This window comes from Acanthopagrus latus, chromosome 23, assembly GCF_904848185.1.
Source record: "Acanthopagrus latus isolate v.2019 chromosome 23, fAcaLat1.1, whole genome shotgun sequence".
Lineage (NCBI taxonomy): Eukaryota > Metazoa > Chordata > Actinopteri > Spariformes > Sparidae > Acanthopagrus > Acanthopagrus latus.
Genome location: NC_051061.1, coordinates 2,786,703 through 2,813,985, shown reverse-complemented (window position 1 = coordinate 2,813,985; position 27,283 = coordinate 2,786,703). Strand labels below are relative to the sequence as shown.

General features: G+C 40.5%; 1 protein-coding gene across 2 annotated transcripts in view; it reads right to left on the bottom strand.

Annotated features, from left to right (window-relative positions):
• Positions 1 to 27,283, bottom strand: part of jupb (junction plakoglobin b) — a 95,106-nt gene that overhangs the window by 22,864 nt on the left and 44,959 nt on the right. For both annotated transcript variants that reach the window (XM_037089900.1, XM_037089901.1), the window contains exons 2-10: positions 20,548 to 20,600; positions 18,457 to 18,681; positions 12,291 to 12,544; positions 11,964 to 12,202; positions 7,261 to 7,462; positions 7,024 to 7,168; positions 6,833 to 6,936; positions 5,594 to 5,713; positions 2,466 to 2,684 (exon numbers count right to left, since the gene is read on the bottom strand). In XM_037089900.1, coding sequence (XP_036945795.1) covers positions 2,466 to 2,684; positions 5,594 to 5,713; positions 6,833 to 6,936; positions 7,024 to 7,168; positions 7,261 to 7,462; positions 11,964 to 12,202; positions 12,291 to 12,544; positions 18,457 to 18,681; positions 20,548 to 20,563 — 1,524 coding nt within the window. In that variant the 5' untranslated portion in view covers positions 20,564 to 20,600. The remainder of the gene's footprint in view (positions 1 to 2,465; positions 2,685 to 5,593; positions 5,714 to 6,832; positions 6,937 to 7,023; positions 7,169 to 7,260; positions 7,463 to 11,963; positions 12,203 to 12,290; positions 12,545 to 18,456; positions 18,682 to 20,547; positions 20,601 to 27,283) is intronic.

The window sequence follows — 27,283 nt, the reverse complement described above, 5'->3', positions numbered from 1 at the left end:
AGAGTGTTTTTACTTTTGAAGACCATGAATACCTTTGAGCAGAGACTGTATTAAAGTGTGCCCTGTTACCCCCATTTTAAAGATCACTGATACAACACACTTCATCACTCCAGGCTTTTTACCCCACCACCACAGTTTTCTATTTATACTGTAACAGCTATAAACACGTCAACCGTTTTGCAATGCTTACCTTACCCTTATAACCTTAAAATATATCAAACTGCTCAATGTATCACTGCACTAAAAGATACAGTATGTAGCACTTCATGCCAGCCTGCCTGTTATGATGTTGACCTTCCCAGCAGGGGCAGGACTGCACAGAGCAGGTGAAGTGTGAAAGCTGACATTTGAACTAAAACACTTGGTTTAATGAATGCCAGAATCTGAGTAATGCTAAACCATCTGGATCAGCAGATCTCAAACTGACACACACACACACACACACATATATATATAAATAAATAAATCAATGTTTCAAACAATAATCTGACCAAAGTGCTGTTCAAAGTGGCGCTAGACATCTTTTTCTTTCTTAAGTAAATACTGATTGCACCATATAACAGATAGATGGATTCCCTTTAATCTCCACTTTTACTTGTTATGTTACGTTTTGCCTAAAAAAAAATGAAAGTCAAATCAAAGCACAAATAAACAGCATGAAAAATAACTGTTGCCAACACAGAAAAACTGCTGAATCAAGGCACAGACCACGGCAGTGCTGAGGCCCAACATGCTTTAAGTGCTTCAACTGTAAGATATTTTGGATAACTCTGCATGTAAACCCCAGAACCCTCTTATTCTTCAGACCACAGGACACCACAATTATGTTGTATTCATTTCCTGTGTGAAATGGCATCTTGAATAAGTAATGATTTTAAGTAGTGTCTTTTTTTTTTTAATATCTACATGCCATCCCTGCTGTTTTATTAGGTTCTGTTTTGGTTGTGCAGCTATTAGTTGATGCATTACAAGTAGTTTTGAGCATTCCTTTGTTTTTGTCTTCCACTAGTATGAAATATGGCTAACATTAGCAGATATCAAAGAGTAATTTGCCTCCTTCACACAGTCGTCAGTTTTGATTTACGTTCTGCAAAGGCCTGTATAGCAGACAGAAACCATGTCAATAACCCCAAAACAAATAATGTAAAATGTCTGCCAAATATGTGTGTGTACAACAACTGCAGTCAAACATCAGTAAGGTCCAAATTCTCAGTCCATGATGTTAATGAGCAGCCGCAACCTCCTTAAAGTTGGCTGCTGATTTATCTCAGGAGTGCAATTTCTAACAATAAAGCACTACTAGACATGTAATTTATTGTAATTTTCAGAGTTAGTTGGCTTCCAGCACCAGGTCAGTTTTGTTTTCACATACGTCAACTTCTTTGAGATGGATAGGCACAAGGTTTTCACATCTCGTCTGCTCGACGATATATCCCAATGGCTGATATTTTTTTATTTTTATATTTTTGACTAAAAGTTGGTCTTCAGCTGTAGTTGTGGCAACTAAAACCGGTAAGAACTAGTAAAATTCCAAAATTCACTCATTGTAGGTTGCCATTTTCTGTTTTAATTAACTGCTTCTTTATTGACTCCTGTGGTGGTAAACCAAAGAACCATGAGGTTTTATACTGTACTCAGAATGAGGGAATGAGGGAATGTAGGAAAGAGACACACATCTTCAAAAATAGAAAATCAATATGTGGCGGCCAATTTTGATATTGTGGTGGACTGCCACAAATAAATTAATGTGTGGGAAACACTGGTACTGTTCTGTATGATGACAGAAGAATTAATTAAATCTCATAACACAAATTTAATTATGATTGTTTTTGTCAAATACATTAACTGATTATAATTAAGAACTGTAAAAGTCTGTAATTATTCTGTTGGCACACTCCAGGCTCCATAGTAGGATTGCAGAAATGGCTATATTGTCAGTATGTTGTTAATTTCCTCTAGCTTTTGTGTTGTACATTGCTGAATCTCTACAGACTGGTTGCAGGGCTTCAGACTTAAAGTTTTGTTAATTTTACTTGGATTAAACCAAGCTACTGTCAGTGTGCTCTCTCTCTCTCTCTTTTGCCTTCCCTGAATGTCGCTCAGGCTCAGTCTCTCTCCTCACTGAGAAACAAAACATCCAGCACTGTCTCTGGAGCACTGAGTGTCTCTCCTTCCTTGTCTATATGTCTTTCTGTCGCTCCAGGGACACAGCACGCCGGCAGGTGTTGTCACAGCTGAAGAGTTTCGGGAGTGAGGCATGATGGGGAATGTGTGTGTATTTACTTGTCTTCATGTGCTGTTCTGGATGTTCTTTGAGTGAAACACTGTCTTCTGTATCACTGTCTTCCTTCAGACTATTTGATACAAAAAGACCATCAGTGCTTTTAACATACTTTCCTTTGCTTCCATTACCATTTTTATTGTATGATAAAAGTAACCCATTACCAACCACTATCTGCCCTCACCTTTACTACAGGCCAGTAGTGTGGCTGCCCCAGCAGCTTGACGACAGCTGGGATACCATAGTGCAGCCGCACAGCATTCTGGGCAAGTTCGGCATCCTGGTGGCGGGAGGTGAGGTGACGCAGGGCACAGACCGCCGGCTCAGCAACATCCTCCTTCTCCCCGGCACGGAGCACTGCATGGATCAACGCTTCCACACCACCATACTGAGTCACCAGAGTCTGGGTGTTAACAGATTGAGAGAATAGAAAATAATCTGAAATACAGGTCGCTTTTTTCATAAACATTCTAAAAATCCTCTCAGAAAGCTCCTCACTTAACGTAAAAACCTTCTAGAAACTTCTTAGAGCAACTCTGAGAGAGGTAGGGGTGGAATCATAGTGAGGAGGAAGGGTTGACACCATTGCTTCTTTTAAAAGCTGTGATTGGTCGAACCAAAAACAAATAAAATGCACTCTTGGTGAATAACTTGTCACACATGCTGTATTTCACAACCTGGTTCAACAGTATGTGACAAAAGAAGGAGACCACATACAGTCAATAAATAAGGCAAAAGGTTTTAATATCAAATAAGCAATATAATAATGTCTATCAGTCAATTAGTATGTATGCAATGTCCGTGTGGGTGTATGTATGTGGAACCCAACATAGAAACAAATGATAATGTCAATCAGTGGGAGGATTCTGCAGGTCTGATTTATAGGCACCTGAGCCCAGCCTGCTCAGGTGTGTTTCATCACTCTTGAGGACCGAGCTACATCAATCATCTTCCTGAAACCTAGGAAAGACACACATCACACGTACACTGCTACTCAAAAGCTTGGACACACCTTCTCATTCAATGGTTTTCTTTATTTCTATTATTCTCTACACTGTTCATCAATGCTTACTACATCAAAACTACGAAGGAACACAAATGGAATTATGCAGTAGACAAAGAGTGTTAAAGAAACCAGAATGCAGGGAATTTAAGTAGGCCTATGGAGTCTATGTGATAACAAGCATTAAAACATATTGTAAAGGGAGTGCACCAGTGAGGAAAGTTATATAACAGGACAGAGACTTTATCACTTTATTGATGGAGAGTCAGAAATCACTGGTCCAATTTTAGATTTTTTGGAATATACATTTTATTTTATGTCATTTTTTATGGTTGCCAAATATCTTAGTGTTTTGATCAATTTTATTTTTTGTGTTATATCGATCTAAACTCTCATTCAGTGTTTTGAGAATATTTCTCCTTCCTCTTCAGCTTCCAGCATTTTCACCTCTCCGTAAGTAATTCTTGAGGCTTTCAAAAGTCCTCCTTTCAAGACCATCAGATTTTTACCTTGGGAGGTCTCAAGGGCCAAAAAACTACTCTACATTTTTAATTAAAAATTCAAAAGTTCTTAGAATTTCATCACTGGGAGCAACTCTATTTTCTACAAAGCCCTATGGAGGTAAGTAGTGAAGTTTCATGCCTGAAAGCCACAAAGTATAACACAGACATTCAGATTCAAAACAGAGTGGTGAGAAAACAATGATAGATAGATAAATGTATACTCTGCGAGTGTGTGCGCGCGTGCGTGCGTGCATTGTGCATGTGCATGCACGTGTGTGTGTGAGTGTGTGTGTGTGTGTGTGTGGGTGTGTGTGTCCATGGATGAAAGCAAAGAGAAAACAATCAATAGCAATATGACATACTGCTTTTGTAAATTGATTTTCCTCAGGAGCACAGAATGCAGATTGTATCAGGTGAAGAGTGCACAGTGAAACTGTATACTGTAGCACAAACGCACAGAAATACAAACACAAAAATGGGGGATAGACTTTCTTGTCTTTGTTGTTGCCTTTAAACAACTCACAGCAGCAACAAACCTATTATCCTACATGAGTTTCAGTGAATGTTCATTAAGGTGTGCCTATATGCATATAGACACATGATCAATAAATATGCATTTCTGCATGCATATGCCTGCTGTTGCTGAATGTGGGCAGTAAACATGTGAGGCAGACAGAACTCAGTTTGATGGTTTGTAGTCCTGATGTGGGGTCAAGCAGATTGTAGCTGTGAGTTGGCAGGTCAAAGTTCACCAAAGTTTAAGTCCACGTGAAGCCAAAATACAGATTTGCTTCTCCACTGAATGCAAATGTTTTGTATATTTTGTCCCTTTGCCCAAATCAAATGGTGGTGAATTGAAAGTGATTGATGATTTTATGTGTAAGGAAGCCCTGACACATGGGTATAGCGGACGCAGGGTACGGGGGGCATTTCCCGTATCAGTGCCTCTGTCCCCCGCACTTTTTACAGACATTATCGAGCTCTGTTTCCTCGTCGAGATTTTTTTCCCCTGGTCCCGCCCCCATCCGAAATGGGCCGAATGGCAAAAGAAGCGCGCGTTCACAAAAAGCTCGCCCCCCGAGCACTTGTGCTCGTGCCACAGAGGCACTGTGGAGAGAGCTAAGGTTCAATTTTTTTTCTTTTTGGCAAGTTTTATCTGAGCTGTTCTGGAAGTGAAATCCAAATTTCTACTATCTGGTTATAAATTTAAACTGGGACAAAAGCACATATGTTTTTTCTTTTTATGTCTTTATTAACACAACCAACTACTGTTATTTCGATCAATAAAAGCTATTAGATTTGTGAGAGATTTTTCATTTCTAATATTATGGACTTTGGAAGAAAGTGTGCTCATTCATTTATGGGCTAAATATAAATCACAATTTTACCATATTTGTCTTTTAAACAGAGGGGGAACAGTATCCGACAGTAGTATTCGAAGCTGTCAGGATGCGTTCCCCCTATTTCAGATGTGATTTTAGATTTTACCTTTAGATTTTGATAGTATATAACTATAAACTCCTGAAATCGGTACCCTGGTGCTGTGCTGTTTGCGATTCTTTAGCCACTAAGGATAGGTGCAAGTGAATGCGATAGGATAGGATAATTAATCACTCAATAGACCTCTGAACAATTTGTCCCCCTCACCTCTGAAATACTCCCCTGCCCTGACAGGCAAGTAGGAAAATAAAATCACCCATTTTCTAAGTCTGATAAAAATTGGTAGTCTCCCATGTTTAAGTTCATTTAAGCTCAACTGTCAAATAAAGCTAATTTACACACAGTTGGCCACCTCATCAAGATTACCTTGTTGCGCGAGTTATTGCAGGTGAGGTTCGACAGGATGCCAGTTGCGCAGGTCAACATGTTGACATCATCTGAGCCCAGTTGGGTGACCAGTATCTGTAGCAGACCATCCAACCCCTCCTGAAGAGAGAGAGAAATGGAGATAGATTTCGAGAGACACCAACAAATCCAAAAGTGATAGCTTGGCTTAAGGGTTAACTTCATGAATTTTACTCATTGAAGTGTGATTATAGGTCTTGAGGAGCACTACAGCATATGGGAAGAAGGTAGTATAAAGTATTCTATCGCTCCAGAGTGATGTGAGAAATTAAATCTGCACTGTGTCCTGAATTTCTGCAGGTAATCCCCTGATTTCTGGCCCCAACAGTGGATGAGGAAGTACAAATGTGACCTGAACACTAAAGACATTATGCTTTGGTTCTGCATCGCATTTCCACTGTTTCAGAAACCACAGTGTTGAGCATATATACCATTATACACACAATACTAGGCTAAATATCATATTTACGTATTATTTACGACACACTATACCCAATTACACACCATCTGAACTAATTTATGACATCAACGACTCAAATCTATGACATAACCCTAACCCTAACTCTAACCCTAACCCTAACCCTGACGTCAGGACCTGATGACCATACCTAACTGTCAAGCATGTTGCTGACAGTATTATGTTGTGGGGCTGTTATGCTGCCATATTTGATCTGGTGCTCTATAGACAGTATATGGAATATGGAAGAATGAGGATACTCTCCAAATTCTTCAGGAAAACCTAAAATCATCGGCCAAAAGATTGGGTCTTGGGTGCAGCTGGGTTTTCTAACAGGACAATTATGCCAAACACACATCAAAAGTGGTAAAGGAATGGATCAATCAGGCTAGAATTTAGGTTTTGGAACAGCTTTCCCAAAGTCCTGACTTGAACTTCACAGAGTACATGTGGACTCAATCTGTTACAGATATAGTATTTTGCAAGGTCCTTTGAAAAAAATTACATCAACAAATGATGGGGAAACCTCGTTTTCTGTCCATGTCACTTCATGAGATTCTTAACATGTAATCAAGCCACTGTATGTCTGTTCCCAGGCAAAATGAGAAATCACACGTTGTATCCTATTCTCCTAGCACTGGAATCAGTACTTGTGGACAAGTAGTAGTGGTTGTAGCGTTGACAGTAGCAGCAATAGTAATAGTAATAGCAATGGTAGCTGTTGAGTGTGAATGTATACGTACCTGTTTGGTTGCGGCATCTGACAAATTGCGGAGTGTCCACAAACAGTTCTGGATCAGACGCTGACTGGAACCTGTAAGATGTTGGCCCAAAGCCTGCATACCACCTGTATACAGATGTAAAGATACAGTTACATACAATACATTAATCTACACACAGTGTTCTACATTCATTTTCAGGGATGTGGACATACCAGCCTCTACTATCGCTGGCTTGTTGCTGGGACAAACGGAGAGCACTTTAAGAACCCGGCTGGTGGTCCACAGAAGCTTCTCATAGTTGTAGTTCCTCATTATGAACACCAGACCCTCTGGGCCCCCATTGGCTAGGATAATCAGCTGACAAAAAGGGGGAAGTAGAAAGTATATTTCTGTATTTAATAAGTGGATTGACAAGGATATCCTTCAGAATATCAAGGTGCTTGCCTCACCTTGCTCTCCTGATTGCCATAGGACAAGAGCTGCAGACAGTCAGTAGTGATGGCCAGGAACTTCGGGTTACTCTTTTTCAATAACGGAACCATCCGCTGCAGGCCATCAGCAAGACGCACCGCCATCTTAGCCCCTTCTTGGTGCAGCAGCAGGTTGTGCAGGGTGGTAATGGCGTAAAATAAGACTGATTCCACTGGGGAACTACACGGTTAAGATATACGGAGGGAGAGAAAAAGAAAAACATATAGGATACTTTGTTAAATGAAAAAAAAAATGTGTGTGTGTTGCTTTGTATGTGTACAATGTGTTTGTGTGTAATTGAGCGCTCTCTATTCAGAAACCCAGACCTGTCAGGTGTGTCAATGGTCAGTCAATCACTGAGACATTAATGGATCAGCAACCCGCTGAACTTACAACCTACAGTCATGTGAAAAAATTAGGACACCCCATTAAATATTCAGTTCTTTATTAAGAAATGTTCACATATTGAAGTCTAAGTTTGTTTTTATTTGTCTCTGGAAATTAAAGTGATTTAATTGCAGGTAAACAACAAACATAAACCTTGTTTTACTCATTGAACAAAATATATCAACAAAAATACACATTTTAACTGAGGAAAAAGTTGGCACACCTTATCCCCTAATCGCTAGTGTTACACCCTTTGGCTGAAATAATTACACTTCTTGTAGCCATCTAACAGTCTCTTCCACTTGAAGACTATTTTCCGGACAGTGGAATGGCTGATTTCAAATTGTTCATTCATTTTAAATCCCTTACCAGACTCATAAACTGCTACAATCTTCTTTCTGAATACGATAAACCTAACCTGTTCAAGTCCCACTCGGAACAAATAAAGTATGATGTGGACTAGCAGTTGGAGACTGCTAGTTCACATCCTAGACATTGCTGAGGTGCCCTTGAGCAAGGCAGTGACCCCTAACAGTGCTGGTTGGGTGCCGTAGCATGCGTGGCAGCCCCTTCACTCATCCCCTCTATACACTGCATGTGTGCCCACCTGTGTATGTAATGTGAGTGGAAAAAAAGAATTTCCCCTTGCGGGATTATATAAAATAAATAGTATATAAAATAAATAAATGAAAAACTAGCCCAGCTATTTCAATCTCACCATGGCATTCACTCTCATTTCAACAGTCTGGACCACACCAGACTATATGTCTGAGATTTAAATAGGGCAAGCCTCCTTCAAAATGCTGAGTAACAATGTACTAATCATGTGCACCTGATTTGATACACCTGTGTGTGATTTTAGCAATTCGAAGTGTGAATAAATTTGGGGATGTCCTCCTAATTTATTCCTCTTTATTCTTTTATTACAATTTCTTGAATCTCTCAGTATTGCTCATATTGTAATTAAATAGCCATATGTCTATGTATAACTGCCAAACTCCTTAGCAACATCACTTGTTCTATGAATATACATGCCAATTGTATAATCAGAAAGTAAAATTACACATTGTGGTCTCTTAACCCTTGGCTGTTTTTGCACTTGGCATCATCACTACATCAAGGCAAATAGCATATGATTCTGAGAAGGGCTATAATTCAGACTTAATGCACAACTTATTTTTTAGCCAATCGAAGAGGAAGGCTGTTGTAATGGGAATTCATGCAATTTTTGTGAAGAAGATGAATGTGGGTGACTTTGATTATCTTGGCTTTATACCCTTAAACCAAAAAAGTTAAGATGCTGAAACATGAAACCAGAATACAACCGTAGGCAAATAAGTGTACAAATGCTACACAGGTGAAAAACACACATCATTGAGGCACTACAATGTGAAAAGAATACACAACACAACGGACAGGTTTGTGAGAGGGTAGGTATGACAGATCATAGCGGATCATATCATAACCATCTACAAAGCATCAGAGGTAACAGTGAAGTGAGATGCCTGCGCAGAGCCCAGAGGATCCTGAAAGGCAACACCCACCCAGCCACAGTCTGTTCACCCTGCTGCCATCTGGAAAAACATACTTGAAAAAGAAGTATCCAATACAATCCTAGAAGACTGCTCAGCAGCTTCTTTCCTCCAGCTGTGAGACTCCTGAACTCATCCTCATTACTCTACCATGGATTTTATTTTCTGTGGCAATTAGTGACTGCAAGTTGCATTATATTGTGCATCTCTGAGTTGTAAAATGATGAATGAATTACCTTGAACCTTGTTTGTGTTGTGTTTTGTGTGTTTTGTTTTTTGCTGCTTAAATGTAGACTACATGAGGCTATCTGAAGCATACGTAAATGGGAAAAAAGCCGATATGAGTTGGACGGCGAGGGTATATGAGCTGTTTTCATGTTTAGGTTGGAAGATTTATTGTAGAGTGCATGATCACATTTGGACTTGGACAAAAAAGAACATACTACACTCAGTATACTTCAGTGTGCTACTGGCTCATATCTGTGTACCGTACAAATATATAAATGAGATAGGAAAGACAAAAACTAAAAAGACAAAGCAGCAGACATGCAGAAATAGATGTAAAGACAGATAACAGAGCGGCAGAGGATGAGAGCGATAAAACAGCCTGTCACGATCCTGGTTTATATTGTTTGTTTATTTTTCTTTATTTTGTCCTTTTGACTCATTTTTGTTTTTCCTGGATTCTTAGGTTTTGTGTATCATTCAGCTTTTGTGTAATAAAGCTTGCCTTGACTGTTTCCTCTCTGCCTCCCGAGTGTTTCTGCATTTGGGTCCTACACTTCTCCCATATTGTAACACAGCCATCATATACAGATACATAAATACATCATGACAGTAAACTACTTCATACTACAACCACACGCATAATGACGCAGGAAGGTGAGGACCAAAAACAAACAGAAGAAATAAAAGAGAGCGAGGTGGGGAGAATGTGTTTCAATAGGCAAAAAGAGGTTAAAAGCTGCATATTGATAGCCTAAATGGAAGTCACACATGCCAAACAAGCTGCTACTGTGAAGCTCTTTTAGTTTGTAATTTTTTATTCAATTTTCTTTCCTTTTCTGTATGAATAAGGCTCCCAAATCAATTATGAGTGTGAATTATCCTCCTCTGTTAAGCCTCAGTGTAAGGGATTAACTCCACAGCCCTGCCTGGGGGTTGGAAAGGCCCCAAATTTAAGTCTTAAAATTGAAGACTAGCTTGCTCGCGTCATCTGTTATAATTTGCAATTGGCCTCTGGTTTGGATGTAGAAAACTTTCAATAGTGTATCAAATGGCAATCTGCAAAAGGAATAGTTTAGCTTACTTTGAGCCGCGCTCAGCCTCATTTAACTACTCTTCGTTATTTCACAGTTTATGCTGATTGTGTCCTTTTTTTCAAATCAATATCAAATCAACATCATATCAAACTGTGGCAAAGACATATTTGCAAAGTGTCCAAAGTTTATGCATTAATTTTCTCCTTTCTCCTTGTCATGCAATATATTTGACTAAAAGCAATCAGTCCCTTCAATACACTAACAATTCATCAAATGATGATGTCAAAACAGTTTGACAATATGCAGAGGTCACAGATAGTCATGAACCTATAATATATTAAACTGAAATTGCAGCTCTTCGTGGCTTGACAGAGCAGCTCACTGCTCAGCTGTCCAGCCCACAAGTTCACGGTTTTGGATCATTGACATCATTCTTGTAGTGTTAAGTAATACAATAAATGTTCATGACTTAAATCTCAGTAGTTTTGAGTAAATCCAGTTTCGGACAGCTACAATTGAATTTAAGGTAGTCATATCGATATATCCAAAATAGAAACTTGGAACTTCTGGCGCTGTCAACCTAGCAGCAAAATAGAAATAGAGCTCCCTGACCATTAGGTATAGCAGCCTTGTAGTATCAAGTTTAAGAAACTGGGGCACTGTAATTTTTTATTCATTTCAAAAGGGCATTGATTATAACTAGAATAAAACAGCTAAAAAAGTTACACAATGAAAAAGACAGCGTGCAAACTCAGCTACCAACAGAGCAAACTGAAGCAATGGGACAACCAGCCAAGCTAAAGAGAAAGCTGGCCAAGTTCGAAGAGCAGCCTGAGTAGCTGAAACAAAGAGGAAATACTATAGACTGACATAACGCAAACCATGGCAGAAATAATCTTTCAAGAGCTAGGGCATTCTTCATTGCAAAAAGTCAGAAATTAAAGCTGAACTTAGCCAGAAAATTTGAATGAGCACATCTCCCAGCTCCCTCCTTCTTCCTCTCTGCTGTGCTGCAGCCCTGCCTTCAAAGCCCCTCCTAAAGAGGAGCCTGCCGTGCACGAGCAGGCTTGTAACCATGGTAACAGAGGACGCCAGATAACCAAGATGGTGCATTAAAAACAACAACAACAACATAAGCCCAGATTGTTTTATTTATGAACAATACAACTAAATCACAGTGATGAGTGCCTCATGCAGATCACTGTAAATATCCCAAGTGACAAACAATATTCCTCACATAGTGGTAGATGGAGTTACCAGGAAATCATTACCTGTGGCAACATGTGTGTGTATGTGTGTGTGATACCTGATGGTATACACAGAGCCATTTATAGTCTGTTCCTGTGCACACAAGCCCTTGCATCATGGAACAGGTAATGTTCTGCAGTTTAGACCTGCCACTGCTTTTCTAGATGTCATCATGCCAGGGGATTTTTTTCCAGAGTAAATGTATTATAATCATATTTAAGTATTGTATTGCGTAGTATTGAAATGTGCTACCTTAACATGCGGACCAGTGCTGGTATCCCCCCAGACTTGAATATGGCTAGCAGTCCCTCCCTCTGGTGCGACAGGCTGTGGAGCACGCTGGCTGCACAACGGGCTGTCTCCATGTCAACTGCTGTCGTCATGGCGCGCACCACGGCAGCCACCACGGCTGGGGACTGCACCAACACCCTGCGACTGGCCTCCTTGCGGGTCAGCTGGTTGACTATCATGGCCGCCTTGTTCACCACAATCTAAAAAGTAGAGGGAAATTACGATGTAAAACATAACATGCAAGTATGAAAGCTCTGTTAAAAAATTCTCCGTGTGACAGTGACATACTGGATCTTCGTCACCCAGCAGCTTTGTGAGCTCTGGCACTGCCCTGGTGGCCAGCTCAGCGTCGTCCTGGTAGTTTATCAGGTGGACAATAGCTGTCTTTAGCAGTTGGGAGGGTTCGGCCAGTCGCTGCACATTGCTCTGCTGTGTAGGATCTGATTGGACAGGCATGGCCGCCTCCCCTTCCACCAGGGTCTCTGGGAACATGGCTGCCCTAACGCGCTGAGCCCGGGTTAGTGAGTACTGAGCGTCGAAATCTGTCACAGGAGATGGAGATACAAAGAGAGGGGGAGAATGTTAGATGGCTTATTTGGTTGTGTGTGTGTGTGTGCGTGTGTGTGTGTGTGTGTGTGTTGTTTACACTGACAGAAACCTATTCAAGAACATCTGAATATGAAAAATAAATCATTAATTTATTAAACAACACTTAATTAACCATTTACATAATGCTTACATGTGTAAGTAAAAGTTGGGGGATGAACTCTGATTGTGTGACGCAATATTAAACATTAGACTTAACCTCATAAGTGTTAACCTCACTTGCATGTCTTTGGACTGTGGGAGGAAGCAGGAGCATCCAGAGAGGCATGGAGGGGGAACATGCAGATTCAGCACAGAAAGGCCCTTGTCTGGGGTGTGTAACAATGTCATGCACATGTAATCTGGATGTCAAATGTTTAAATAATTGCTGTATCCCCAAATTGACATTTATTCTAAACCATAACTGAAACTCGTCCTGAATACCAATGAGATCCTTGTTCCATTAAAGTTCAAATGATCTATCACTCTCTGTTGACTGAGGTAAACGTGGCAACTAGATTTACTAGATCTCAGTGCTGCCTTCCATTACGTTTACCATGACATCCTTAGGATATGTCTCAAACGGTGGGTTTGTATTAAGGTTACAGCAAAATCCCAGTGGATATAAGTCTATATTCCTCCTCCTCCTTTCACCTATTGTGTCCCTAAGGGATCCACTCTAGGGTCAGTTTTCCTCATACATGTGCTCTTTGAATCACTATTAGATTAGATTAGATTAGATTAGATTAGATTAGATTAGATTAGATTAGATTAGATTCAACTTTATTGTCATTGTACACAGTACAAGTGCAGAGATAACAAAATGAGTTAGCATCTAACAAGAAGTGCAAAGAGAAGCAGTAAAGTGCAAGTGTGAATAAATAGTGTTGCAGATTACAGACAGATTTACAGTATTTACAGTATATAGTGTGTAGGTCTAGGTACAGTATGTACAGTTTAAAAAAATACTAGCAGTACTAAATGGAGATACAGTTGGTTAGCAAGTATCTACACTCAGCTGGACCGTTCAAATTTTCCAAAAACCTTGTTGAACTGTTTTGAGGATGGTAAATATATTGATGAATGTTCTCAGTCATCCATGTCATGGTAATTCTAAGTGCTATATCATAGGTAACTGGACATCAAGACTCTGCTGTCAACTTACATCTGACAGAGATAAATCATTCATTTAAGGATAGCAATGTGAACATCATGGAGGACAGATGGTTTGAAAGAGGAATAAAAGAATCCATCTATGTCAAACTGGAACGACTGTCTTTGAACAGAGGAGGTGACATTACCCACCTAAAATGCAGTACTGAGTTCCCTCCTCAGACAGCTTAACAGCCAGTCACACCTGGGCTAGTAACCCACTAGAAAGCCAGGTGCTAAATTGGCACTAATGACTCAGAGCTCATATGTGTCCTGAACAACTCTGTAAGGACACTCCCACACAGCGTTTAAAAGCCTGCAACTCCCCTCCAGTTGGTTAGAACTGAAGAAGGCTCTCGGATGAGAGATGAAACGTCTTCAAAAAACTGAAACACATCCAGCACTTAAGACGATAAACAATTTCCTTCAACTAAACAGTAGTGAAACTGAAATAATACTCTCTGGTTCCTCTAAATCCAGAAGCTGACATGGAAAAAGTCATCTCAAAAAATATTTTCAGAGTATTTTCCTGTCTTGTTCTGTGAATTGTGAATTCACCTGTAGAAAAAAACTGTGCTAAGGCACGATCACGAAGACTTATTAAGTGACAACATGAAGGTGCTAAAGCTGCAGAGCAGATTGTTTGACAAGCTGTGGGTATTTCTGACAGCATGCTCAAGAAACATGTCTGGCTTCAAACTATAAAGTCCACAGTGAGACTGTGGGACCAGATGCCTGTGGCAGTTGAATTCAGCACTGGAGAAATGTATGTCATGAAATGAGCCTTTGCTCAGGGAAACGATGATTAGAAGTGTGTTAACAGTATCTGGGAAGAGAAGCAAATAATTATCTCTGTCTTGACAAGCGATATAACGAGCTCAACCACATCCGTGCAGTTTAAAAGAACCTGTCCATTGCCGGCACATCCAAAGGTATTTTGGAGTCATCAACAGTGAATAAAAGGCAGAGCAAAGTCTAGTTATCATGGATAATACCACAGCAAAGCCTTGTTATCATGGATAATCCCACAAGTACTTGTGAAAAATTGAGAGCAACCATTTTGTTTCATCTTTAAACATGTATGTGAATTTGTATAGTTCTCAAGGGAAATCCTTCCTTACAGCACCATTCCTAATGGCATATCACAAAAGAATGGAGCACATCAGATGGTTGGCCAGATAAAGCATCCACATATGTTTTAGGTCAGAACATGCTTACTTTTTCAGAAGAAATTGCACCTGTTTGCCCCTGCTGAGTGGAGTAAGCCTCTTATTTGCCTATACAGAAACCTAACCTCAACACTATTTCTCACCTTTGGGATGAAGAGAACTGACTTCTGATAGAAGAATTATTTGGAAAAATACTTTATTTTTCATATTTGAAACATTAAAGCATGGTTTGCTAAACGGTTTGAAATATGTAAAATCACTGGTGTGGATCTCTACAGAGAACGTCAGTACAAATTAAAGGTCCAGTGTGTAATATGTGGTGGCATCGAGCAAAACAGACTTGGCAGAAATGGAATATAATTTTCATCAGTATGTTTTTATTGGTGCATAATCACCATCATCAAGAGTTGTTGTGTTTTCAATACCTTTATGTCTATGTGGGGAGCGGGTCTACCTCCACACACACAGAGGTCACCATGTTGAGTCACTACAGCCCTTTTCACACAGAGACACACAGCATTATGTCTGCAGTGGAAGTTCGGCAATTCTCCGCCATTGTTTGCTCACTAAGAACCCAGCAGCTCCAGCATGAAGCCACGCTAGTGTGTAATTTACACAGCAAGCCCGTGCTGCGGATCCAAATGAGGCGTGATGGTTCACATCATGATGTCCCGGTGTCCTCCTGCTCATCGAACATGTACCCGCTGACTGTTTATAATCATATGGATGCAGTTATATGGTGTTGCGATTGAAATCCTGACCCACCATGCACCCTGGAAAGTTGTGTTTTTCCGCTCTAAACTAGATGACTACATAATCTGATACTACCTCCAGAGGTGCATCAGAGCTGCAGCAAAATTTCACCCCTTGCCACGTCTGAAACTTTGACAGAGGAGGATGTGGAGGATCCCTGCACTCAAAGAATGTGAATGGAGCAACAGTTTCTACAGTAGCCCAGAACACACAGACCTGACACTAGTGAGCACCTTTCACCTTTCTAAATTTAGTGGAGAGCCACTGATGTACTGATGTACTGGTTGGAAGACGACTAAGAAAAAGCACGACTGTCTGCTGTTCCCTCCCAAACAATTTGTATTGAGAGAAGTTTGAAACTACAGTCTGATAAACCCTGGTGGATCATATTTATTTTGTAGAAGAAAATTCCTGGGAGTGTGAATCACTGTCGAAGAAACAGAAACTCAATAAATATAAATGTAAGAACAAATACTGGGGGTGACTTTCATTTCTCCTCTCATTATCTTTCCGCTTTCATCCGTGAGGGTCGCAGGGGTTACTGGTTACTGTCCCAGCTGTCTCTCGGGGCAAAAGCTGGGTGCACCCTGAACAAGTCGCCAGCTCATCGCAGGGCCCTTACTGATGGCAGAGGCCGCCACACAAGGTGCCAACTGCAATTTGGGGCTCAGTACCTTTCTTAAGCTTACTTTTACAGAGACCACAGCTCCACCCCAGGGGAGCCGGGATTCGAACCAGTGACCTTCCAATCACCAGCAACCTGAGCTGAGAGCTGAGCTACAGCCACCCCTGTCTCCCAACTGCCATCTCGTATAACGTTACGTATCATCACACCGTAGCCTCAGTTTTTCCCTCATAGAGAGCCAGTGGTAATGTCATACTAACTGAATAAAGCACCTAATTTTAAATGCAAGAAACACACTGCGCGTTTGTCTTTACAGTAACTTTTTGTTGGTCTATTGCACAGTTACTTTCTGCGCAGTCAATGAACCTGACCACACATCATTATCAAACCAACATGCTCAGGGGAGCACAGGTGGTTGCAAGTACATTTGCTATTAACACAACGTGGGTGCTAGATGTTTTAACAGCAACTGTGTTGGTCTGAAATTAGTAATTTTGCGCCACTTTATGCCAAATGTAAGATCCCAAGGTCTTCCCAGGTACTGAGGAGCTGCAGAGTTTGCTTGCCAACACCAGCCATTCTAAAACCTAATATGACTCATATTTACTCAACAGCAAATGTTCTCCTTGTTTTTCTTGAACCTACCAAAGCGTTGCTGTCACCTCTGTTCTAGCCTGTTTTCCACTAGTATTTCTTTCATTAATGTTCCTGGAGCATCCTGTCCATGTTCAACATGCACATATCTACCACAGCACTCTCATAGAATGTAAACAAATTATTTTGACAATGATACAGGAATCATTTATTGACATATAAAAAGATGAAAGTTGCATGAAGTTTGGCTAATCCAACACTACAGTATGTGTAACACATCTTTGAATGTATGGGCACATATGGCCCAGATATATATTATTGTTTGCAAGGTCACAAGATTTTAGTTATAATGTTTGATGCCCATGTTTATACTGCTCAGTGCTACCTGTTTTGCTGGTTCTACATATGAGACTTTTAACATTAATGTAGCAGCAAACAACTATTTGCTCTGTAAAGTTACAATTAAGTAGTGGTGCCCTGAGTAGAGAATAAAGTTGCAAGTGACTTTAATTGTTTTTTTTTAACACCTGAACTGTCCAATCTGGTTTTAAAACACAAGACATTTCAGATTCAGGACTTTCAGTTTGCATCATCAGAAAGTTTAAGAAGAGATTTTGACATCAACTCGGGGCACCATGCGCCACAGTCATCTACATTTATATTCGTGTTCCCACTCACAGTCACTTTGACATCTACCAGTGTTGACAGTTACACTGCTGGTTTGACAGATGGCTCTATTCAGCCTTTGGACAAGACTTCTGGATCCCTAGATATGATGATTATGTGATTAGCAGGAGAATGTGACTCACCGGGTACAGCAGTGACCTACTGATTCACGTCCAAAACTTGAAGAGAAAGAGAACTGTCACTAGCTTTATAGAGATCCTTCAAGAAATCCTTGAAAAGTTAGCTGAATGTGTGATCTCAGTGTGATTACTATCCTACAAGTGAGCACCAGTTATAATTACTGACTAAATGGATTGTGGAGGTGAGCGTGGTCAGGGTGCGACTGCAGGAGAGAGAGAGAGAGGTGGAGAGCAGTGCCAGGTGACTGATTGTTTCAGTTAAAACAACATAGATTTCTAAATCTTTAGCCATTCTCTCCATCCCATCACCACCACTGGTGTCTAAGGTCCATTAGGGGGGCTTCTGTAGTACTCACAGCTGCACCCTCCCTCTTAAAATACAGTGGAAATCACTAATTTCTATGCATATGCACACTGGAATAAATATATCTTTTTTCGTTTTTCATAAAGATGTATTCAGTGGTCTGGAGTAATCATGTTGGTTAGACTGATCAAAGGGCAAACAAACAAAGAAGTAAAATTACGAACGAGAAAATGTGTGTATCACACCAGACAAAAGCAACAGATGCACAAGAAAATAAAGACCAGATGTGTGATAATGAACACAGAGAGGGCAAGAATGAGATGATGAAAGTCAGGGACAGCAATAGAAACACAGATAAAGAGTGAGATTAAATAATAGAAATAAACCAAAGAAACCAAAACATATGAACCATTGAAATCTAATGGCTTACGAGCAGTCTCAGTTAAAGCGCGGTATAAAGTCTCACCTGTGGGGCTCTCTACTCCACCAGCTGCTGAATCTTCTCCTCCCCCGACAGTGGCTGTAGCAGGAGCACTGGGTGTAGTACAGCCAGTGTACTTCTTACGTCCACTGTACTCAGTGCTGCTCTCATCGTCCCGGACTGTGGTGGCTCCTGACTGAATGCCAGAGTCTGAGGCGTAGTAAGTCTGCTGCCACTCTGCCACTTTCACCACACTGTCTGCCTCACTCACTGCAAGAAACAACACATGGCTGGCATCAGATACTTGTAAACCTATTCCTACTACTTCTGCTACTACCACTACTACTGCTATTAGTACATTATTGTTTATCTCAAGTTGTATTCCATTGTATGCTATCCATTACAGAGTAAGAACAAAAGCCACATGCCAAATCAAGAGGCTGCTGATGTGCCTACAGAACTACATGTCGAGCTGACAGTCAAGACAGTCACTCAGCAGTCGCAAACTGGCCAAGGGGAGAAGTTTGTGAACAGAAGGATTCAGTTTTCCTGGCTGCTAATTCAAAACTGACCAAAGGCGGTTGAACCCCCTTTTATTGAACACAAGAAAGGAGTGTTTGTGCATATTCCCAGGGTTAGGAGTATGAAGTGTGCAATTTCATTTCATGAATGGATGGATAGTTACATGGCTGGATTATTTGGAAGAGAGAAGACCAAATTCACAAGTACAGTATTCAGTAATGTAACATTAATGGAATGGTTTCTATTCCTGCCTGTCTGGCTGCCTTCAGTGCACTGTCTCTATAGTGGACAAGGTGATGGTGTTGTGTTATATATTTGTCAGATGAGAGAGGTCTGGCTATAAGAGACTAAATATGACTTGAATGCCACACTAAAATAAGCTGTTCCAATGTTTAACGTAACCCTGGGACCACAAAGATTTAGCCCATATGTCCTAACCCTATGGCCAGAGTGATGCATGGAGTTGAGAAAAATACCCCTGATGTAACATTAGTCTCTTAGTCTACTTTGAAAAAATATAGCAAAACTGATTCACGTGGACCTCTACAAGAGAGGATCAAGGGGATCACACCAGCTGCAATGCCAAATCAGCATGTATAGTTCAATTGAACACATTTCAACCTTTTGTGCTGAAAAAGGTCAACTGTACCATAACGCTGACCATGAGAGGATGGGTATGTTGATTATAGTATAGTTTAAGTTCACCAGCCTCGCCAAACTCACTTTGACTCTCATGTCCTTGGTTCCATTGCACTGTAGACACTGAATAGGTGCAATGTGACCCCATCCCTGCAAAATGGTCTCTAGTTTTGCATAAAGAAAATGGACAGGAAGGCTGGTACACAGTGAAAATCAATAGAAAATAATGTATGCCAATGGCATAAAGAGGGGGGCTACCCCTCACATACTCCTATGTCCAGCATCTTTGCTCAGAGCACAACTGTACACATGTACAGGAAGGGTTTGTGACTGCAAGCACAGTTGTGAGGCTATTATATTGGGAAAAATCTGTCCACTGACAGAGTACAATGATGTTTATAATTCTTGACCTGTTTTTTATCCATGATCATGGTCTCATCTATTAAGATTTTACCTTTGAAGATGCTAAGTGATGCTGAACCAAATATATAAACACAAGTATGTTTTTCTGACTCTTTTTTCACTTTTGCATGGAGATATACAATGGAAACATTGCCACTAGCAATAAAAAAAAATGTCTATCATTCATTCTACATTTTCCCACAAAACAGGAACTCAAAATGACAGAGCAGTAAAATACCAGATATAACAATATCTACTATTTTACATAAGCTATCAGAAGTTTTCCTGTGCAGATGTGTGCAAAGATACAAAATTGGTTTAAACTGATAGAATCATGATGATTTCTACTTTCTTATTTGTTAACATTGTGTGACAGTCAAGCTGGATCAGCCTTTAGATGTGTAGATGCTTCATGTTAACAATTTCAAGCAATCATAACCACCTCCAATAAAAGCAGTCAGCACTTTAGAACATCAGAAGTTACACAGTAGTGGCTGTGCATACGTTTTTACAACGTATAGAGCAGATATAACTGATGAAAATGGCTGGCTACTGTGGTGAGAGAGCACTTACTTTGCATGGACATCATCTCTCCACTGGTACCACTGCCTTCACTGATCTCTGACCTACAGAGAAAGAGAGCAGAACATTAGGTCTGCATAAAGGACTGCCAGATACACTCAAGGAAATCTTTTACCAGAGGATGACAGTCATATATAACCATATTCTGTGTTGGACTCATTCAAGCCATGTGGATCAGTCCCATTATTATGGCCTAGCTAGTGTGCTGTACTGTTTGCCCTTGTGCTATCAGTCTTATATATGGGTTTAACAAACTTTGTGCCATGACTAACACAGTGCTGTGTCAATTTTGTTGTCTCTTGTTTTTATTTCCCTGTTGTGTTCACCTTTCCAGTTTCCCCCCTCCTTTTTCCCTCAACTGCTCCTCCCCAGCGTGTGTGTTCCTGGGCGTGGCGTGCTGGTTCCTGCTGCAGCAGAGAGATGCACCTGATGGTCACCCACTCATCACCTCCCGCTACATAACCCTGGTCTCTCCACCACTCCAGAGCCCGATTATTCTGTCTCATCTGGTGACTCTCCAGAGTACCATACAAGTACCATATCTTGTGCTTTTGATCTCTTGAGTGATTTTTCATGTCTTTGTGTGACACTATTTCTCTGCCTGGCTCACGTGCAGATAACGCCAGCGTTATTCCCTCATAGTAAAACAAAAAACAAAAAAACCTTTTTACTCAATACCTAACCTTGTGTCTCTGCCTCAACATCTGCCAAACACAAAATATCAAATACATTTTATTTATGTAGCCCAAAACCAAAATCACATTGCCTCAGTGTGCCTTACAAAGTGTACGGCGAACGACATCCTCTGTCCTCTCTTCGAGTAAGAAAAAACATGCCATATTGAGAGAGAAAAAAAAAAATGTAACATGGAGGAAAAAAGATGGATGAAACCTTGGGAAGAGCCACATAGGAGGAATCCCTCTCCCAGGATGGACAGACAGGCAATACATTTCAAAAGTAGAGACAAGAACAACAAAATCACAATTTACAACAGAATATCTAATACAAATTATCAAACATTCAAATAGCTTGGCTCCCATGCAACCCAACTACCCACTGATATAGAACTGAAGACATAAAATTATTGGCTATAAGCGAGAATGACAGCTCGTTCTTCTTTGGCAGCAAAGACATATGAAACAGGCCACTGGCCCTCCAAACTTAAAGTGCTTGCTATACACCAGGGGTGAAACTGAATCAATCCATCATGCTGCAGGCAGCAATATGATGAAAAACAAACATACCCAACACCACCCAACGCACTAAAAGAATACAAATATGTCACTTGGTTTAAGTTATGTTTTTGTTTGACAAATGAAGTTGGCAGACAGTGAGCAACGGGCTGGACAGAGCGACATTCAAAACTTGGAATAATTTAATGAAAAATCTGTTTTGACCTACTTTAATCTGAGGACCCTTATGGACTAAACAACTTACTTTTTCTGTCTCCTCTTTTTAACATGCTGGCAATTCCCAAGAATTATTTTTCAGTTCTTATGGTTTTGGTTACGTGGACTGAATGACTGAATTATGGAGAGTCTAAGCAATCAAACTATGTATGGCAAGTTCATGTTGATAAAAGTTTAAATATTTATATCATCATGAGCCACTATGAGTGAGCAGGTTGAAAAACACCAATAAACACTTAATTGTGTGTGGACAGAGTAACTGTAATAATATTACCGCAAATCCTATGAGGAACATGTTATATTAATCATTAATGCCAAAAATAATATATTAGTGTAATGTGGAACTGTTGTATTTAGGGTGGCTGTAGCTCAGGAGCGTTAAACCAGCTGCATGTCAAAGTATACTTAAGCAAGATACTGAATGCCAAATTACTCCTGATGAGCATATGGTGCCGTGCATGGCAGCCTCCGCCATCAGTGTATGAACATGCGTGTGAATGTGGCAAGTATTGTAAAGCGCTTTGTGTGATCAGTAGACTGGAAAAACGCTATTAAAATGCAAGACCATTTACCAGTTACCCCCAATAATGAGTGGTAGCCAGTGTTGTATTAAAATGGCTTATATAACAATTGTGTGATTTCATAGCCTAAACCTTTTTGAGAAACCAATAGCCTTGGAGTCAAGGTTGATCAATAATGAAAACTTTTTAAACAATCAACTCGAGTTCCCTTGGCTTCTCTCACTGACCTTTCATCTAATTCACAGTGTGTGTTTTTGTCACTAAATGCTACTACTACTACTACTACTACTACTACTACTACTACTACTACTACTACTAGATACTACTTTTGATGCTAATGACCTTGATATTCTTTTTTACTGTGTGTTGTAAATAACACAGCCTCAGCTCTTATTAAGGTTGTGATAAGAAGCTATTTATTTCCAAAGCCGAAATTTGCCTGAACAGCAGCAAGTTATGTGTCAGTGTTGTGAAGCATATAAAACTCTACAGAGCACACTTATCTGACCTTCAGAAGCAATAGCTGGTGAAAGGTCACAGCGGCTCATCTTCCCAAGTGCCCCTCACTAACCCCCACTGCCTGGCGGGAATGTGTGTGTGTTTAGTGCGCTGTGTGTGTTTGCTCGGTAGGTTTAAATGTTGCCTCAGTGCTCCCCAGTGTAGTGGACATACCTTATCTAATCATTGCACCACATGAAATCAATTGGCTCTCACTTAAAACAAATTTTCTGCCTCCTTGTTGATTAAATTAGCATTGACCACCTCTCTTGTCTGATGGCGGTGCCGTTTAATCAATAGAGGCAGGCTGCAGGAAGCCAGCTAATCATTAGTAATAATGATGACTGCAGCTCATTTGATGACTAATGATATAATATCCTATTACAGTGAGCAAAAAGGTTAAGTGCAAAGTGCGTTTTTTCAAGAACTTCTGAACCGCTTTTCTCCAGATTTGGGAACACCTTATTCCCTCTGAAAAGGTCTGTCGGTCTGAGGAAAAGACATATAGTCATTGGATAACTTACATTTTGTGCATGTGTGCATGAAGCATAGAGAAAGAGAGGTGTTACATTCGACAACCTCCGTGAATTAGACTGAGGCCTTGTCCGCACGTACCACCAGGAGTGGCAGCATTCCTTCTTACACAGTGGGTGTAAAGGCCCCCACACACCGCCCACACTCAAACCAACAGCCAACTGCCTTTATCCGATCACTCTGTTGTCTCTTGTCTGACCCATTCAGCAGAAAAGTTGCACTGAACACACTGCTTTGACGTGCTGCCAGCTCCACAGTAGCGTGTACTTTCTGCGCTTGCGCGAGATGCAATAAGCGGGTGGCGCTACTTGAAAAGAGTGCATCGAGAAACAAAGCGCACACAGTACTCCGCCCCTCCCACACACCACACCACGCTGATTCGCTAGCACACCGCCAGTCAGAATGGTCATACAGCTGACACAAAACCTATCCAACGGCTGGCCCCGTGTGCTCCTGCCTTAAGAGTCTGCTGCTAAAACAGCTGCTCAAGGCTTCCACAGTCTAGTGCACCACCTCAATGGAATCCAGGGGGCAGTCAAGGACAGAGCTGGCCCTCCTAACCAGTTTTGTCAGTCTCTTCCTGTCCACGTCCAGGAAATGTTGTGCCTGAGTGCGTTCAGTGAACGATCATTCATGAACTTGTTCATATTTTGGGCAAACGTGAACTGAACGTATGTATTTCTGCACGTTACTGTGAACGCGTTCATTCTGGCGTTTGTGAACGACGCTCTCTCACAGTTTAACTTCGTTCAAGAGAGTACCACGTCTCTATAGAGCTTTCCATGCAGTCCCACAGCTGGACAACCTGGTTTTGCAGTCTATTGTCAGAGAGCTGCAGTTTCAGTGTCAAAACTGATCAAATAACTGCTGTCTGAGGTTCTATGTGGGCTGTGGCAATCATTTTGAAAAATAATAGCTCGCAGCAACATATTGAAAAAAAAAGAACTATGAACTTGTTCATTTTTGAAACTGTGAACTTAGTTCAAAATGTTGAATTATGAACTATGAACTGAAGTAGTTCATTTTACTTTAAAAAGTATTTGAACTAGTTCATGTAGAAAGTGAACTTTCCCTACACTCTACCCCTGGGAAGCCATCCCATGTATCTATGGACGCCCTAAGATACAACAGGAAGAAGCACCACTCAGATATATCATCAACAGCATTAATTAATTCAGTTACTTATAACATATCCAAGCACTTAGCCAGTATCCTCGCTCCTTTGGTCGTAACACTCAACATAACGTCAAAACTCACAAGATTTCACCAGCAAGGTGAGAGAGATAACACTGGACCCAGACGAAACAGAGGTGCATTCATTCATGTGCATTCCCACTCAAGAAGCTGTTAAGATGGTGAAAAAAAATGCCTGCTACAGGACAGCACTTTGTCCAGCAGAACCAACTTCACCCCAGATCATATCTGTGCCGTACTGGACCTCTGTCTGACGACTACCTACTTCCAGTACAGTGAAGGCTTCTACAGACAGAAGCACGGCTGTGCCAACAGCACCAGTGCATCATCATGCAACTGACCTCACATGTGCAAACAGACCATAAATTATATTTCTATAGACAGATTATACAGCATATGCATATCACTGATAATCATAATGGCCTCCCTCTGTATAGCCACAGTACAATTAACCAGAAGAGAGACAAAACTCTAGCCAAGTCAGGTCAGTTTTGTTTATAATGCCCAAAATCACAATCAGATTGCCTCAATGGGATTTATAGTCTGCACACCAACCTTTTACACAGCATGCATAACACAGAATGTAGTTGCTGTACTCAGAGCATGACTTGAATTACATGCCTGCACTTATTTCTTATGTCTGAATTCAATGTTTTCTCCAAATGATAAAGTTATTTAAGGTTAGCTTGGACCCCAAATCTCATCTCACTTCCCTTCAAAAGACCTTGTCTGTATTCCAGGCCCCTTCCTCAATGTGTCTCCTCATTTTGAACAGCCAACACTTCATAGCAGCATTCAGCGGGGCCTCCTGAGCAGACTGTCAGTGCGGTGCAAATTGCTCTGCGCCTCCATATGTTTGTTGGAGTCCCTGCCTAATTAAAACTGAGCAGACTCCGTAGGTTACTTGTGGAGTTAAAATGTCATGGAAAGTTTTTGTCACTGGATGTCAATTGGAGCACTGCCCCATTGGTGTTTAAGCACTGCAAAGTGTAATGAGAGCAGGAGAATTTAAGAAGAGGGACACAGACAGAATAAGAGAAACAGAGGGGGGGAAATAATGGAGAGAGGAAAGGTAAGCTAATAAAAAAAAGATATTGGTTTTACCTGTTTACCTGGTGTGTGTGTGTGTGTGTGTGTGTGTGTGTGTGTGTGTGTGTGTGTGTGTGTGTGTGTGTGTGTGTGTGTGTGTGTGTGTGTGTGTGTCTAATTGCTGCATTGATCAAAATGATTAATAATAAATCATCTATTTGAAGTTTGAGCATTCCGATTAAGCTTTCTGTGGCTGGTGGGTTGCCACATGTATGCCCTCTATCAGTCTGCAAACATTATTACTACTACTACAACGGCTATGTTAAAAAGGACTGCTATTTCTATGATTGTGTTTCAAGCAGAAATGTGACAAAGAGTCTGTAGGACGGACAGGATGACAGAGGCTTTCCCACATATGGATGCAGTATTTTTTTTCTTATATAAGTTACCAAAGACACTACCAGTGACTATGTTGTTTAGTCCTGTACTGTTGGTTTTATGGATCATTTCTCTTTGGCGTGCCTTGGCACAAAGACTTGGGTTACATTACATATCTACATTCATCATATTCAACATTCTTGCTGAATGTGGCAGAGCAAAATAAGTCAGAAAATGCTTTAGTAACAGAACAGCAGCTAAAATCATACCGTTCATCACATTTGTCCTGTCAGATTTCTTTTTCTTTTAGAGGTCTGCTGAAAATGTCACTACTAACCTGTTCAGAATGAGTCGAAGCATGACAAAATGCAATAAAATCTTATTGCGCATTTCATGAGATAATTAAAGTTAAAGTCAGCTCAAATTATATTATACTAGTAAAAGCTTTCATATTTCACCTGGAATAGGTAACAACCCTTAAACAATTTGGACTCATTTTACTGTACAGTTTTTGAAGAATGTTAAATGGAAAGTCAGTTAAAAACACATTAGATTTATTACATATTATCAATAATAATCTGATTTTCACCTGAAATAAAAATGAATGAATGAATTACTACTCAAAAGGACTATAAGTATGATATTGGACTGTATGAATGAATTTAGAATTTACTATACAGTTTAGGAGAAATTAAACAGAAAATTACATTAAAGTATTAATAATTAACCAACCAGGGCCCTTGAAAAAATGTAACATGCACACACTTGCGTGCCCAACTTGTCTCCTTTCTCAGTCCAAGATCTTCTGGAAACTTTGCAGCCCTGTACATAACGTAATGTAAGTTACTTAGGAAACATAGGTAGGCTTGCAATGAAAGTTACGGAAGTAACATAGTGATTGCAACCCAAATCTCAACGTTTACCTAGATCCAGGAAAGGAAAGTGCCTTTCTTGTGTAAACCTACATAAACAAAGACCATGCGGAAAAGACCCAGTACACGTGTTGCTGTAACACTCAAACCGTCATGTCGTCAAGATGCTCGCACACAAAGATAAACAAGATGGCAGCTGATACAACAAGCTGTGCTGCATGTGCATTTTCTCGTACCAACCAGAGATATTAGATAGTAGAAGATGAACTACTAAAGTTATTGTGCTAGACGA